At 53.8% G+C, this 1,490-nt stretch overlaps 1 protein-coding gene across 1 annotated transcript in view; it reads right to left on the bottom strand.

The window, feature by feature from the left end:
- SLC12A8 (solute carrier family 12 member 8) overlaps positions 1-1,490 on the bottom strand; it is a gene marked incomplete at its 5' end in the record, with an annotated part of 23,793 nt that overhangs the window by 20,331 nt on the left and 1,972 nt on the right. Inside the window, one exon of the mRNA XM_018575421.1 lies at positions 475-706. Coding sequence (XP_018430923.1) covers positions 475-706 — 232 coding nt within the window. The remainder of the gene's footprint in view (positions 1-474; positions 707-1,490) is intronic.

Raw genomic sequence — 1,490 nt, 5'->3', positions numbered from 1 at the left:
GCGTTGGGCGGTGGGGTGGGGGGCAAGGAATCCCTCAGAATGGACACAGGGGACGGCGTAGTACAAATGACAAACATTTCCTTCCTGTGTTATCCGGCGCGCCCCGCACTCCCCGGGAGGAAGGCCGAGCCCTGCGATCCTAATCTAGGCGCACATGGCCGACGTCTCCTACAAGTGACAACCCGCAGGATCAATATTCCTGGAAACAATGAGCGCACCGATCTGCAATGTATGGAAGAGGAATTGTGTGGGGGAGGGGAGGGGGGGGCGCCCCGTCCCGGGAAGAAATGTGAATTCAAACAACGGCCAAAGAAAGTGATAATCTGGGAGGGAGATCCAGGAACGGGGCCGCGAACTCCGCTGGAAGACACGACGTATGACCTCATCCGCAGAGCGCTGCCGCCCTCTGCTGGTCACGCGTGTGTAATGCAGCGCAGCCCTCTGCTGGTCACGCGTGTTCAATGTGGCGAGTACCTGGATCCAGGTGGGTGAAGGAGCCAATCACGAAGTCCAGAGTGGAGACGGCCAATAGGAATAGGAGCAGCAGCTGCAGCCGAATGATCCACTTCACTCCGGCCAGGTTGATGCCGAGCAGTCCGAGCAGCACCGCCAGCGAGATTCCCCGGACCGCCCAGGTGCTCTGCAGGCGGAGGAGGTCCGAGATGGACTCGGCGAATCCCGTGATGTACATGGCGCCTGCAACACACTGAGGAACCCACATCATGTATGTCGTCATCATCATCATCACTAAACGCAACGCATGACCGATCTACCGCAATCTCATATGACCTCACGGGAACCTGTCATGGGGCCGCCACGGCTGACCTGCGCTAGGAAATGCTAATTATCTGGCTGGAATCCCCGAACATCAGAAATGTCCGAGAGATAAATCCCGCCTCTGTGACCTCGTCCCGCCTCCGTCACTCAAAGTCCTGAACCCGGAGGATCGGCATGACAGCCGCGCACACCGGACTCATCAGGATGAAGCTTCAGCAATATCTCCCTTCTTATGGAAGTGGCTACAATCTCCCTGAGAGATCGATACAATGTCACGGCCGCTCTGATTGGATACAAATGTAACAGGAAGTTCGGGGAGATCGTCACGTGACCTCTGTTCCTGCTAAATCAAAGATCGTCCAATAAAACGGGTAACTATGGTAACAATAATCTCTCCAGTTGGCTCCTCCCACATCGGCGGCTATTAGATATTAATAAGGAATGTATCTTTATATAGGAAATTATATCACATGAAGCCCCGCCCACGCCCCTCCCCCCAATATGAGGGGAGACCCAATGGTGGAAAACATTTCTAGATATCGATCTGACGTCTGCAATCCCCAATTATTCCCGATCGGCAACAAAATATCGATCGACTCTCCATATATCAGACAGTATTTGTAATCAATCGAGGTGATCGAGTCCATCAGGCAAAGTGGACTCAACAGAATATTGATCAGCTACAAAGTAGAGGGGAAATTTGTGGGCCCCTC

This window comes from Nanorana parkeri, unplaced genomic scaffold (assembly GCF_000935625.1).
Source record: "Nanorana parkeri isolate BGI_ZX_2015 unplaced genomic scaffold, ASM93562v1 scaffold3908, whole genome shotgun sequence".
In the NCBI taxonomy this organism is placed as follows: domain Eukaryota; kingdom Metazoa; phylum Chordata; class Amphibia; order Anura; family Dicroglossidae; genus Nanorana; species Nanorana parkeri.
This window is presented reverse-complemented; position numbering and strand designations above follow the sequence as displayed.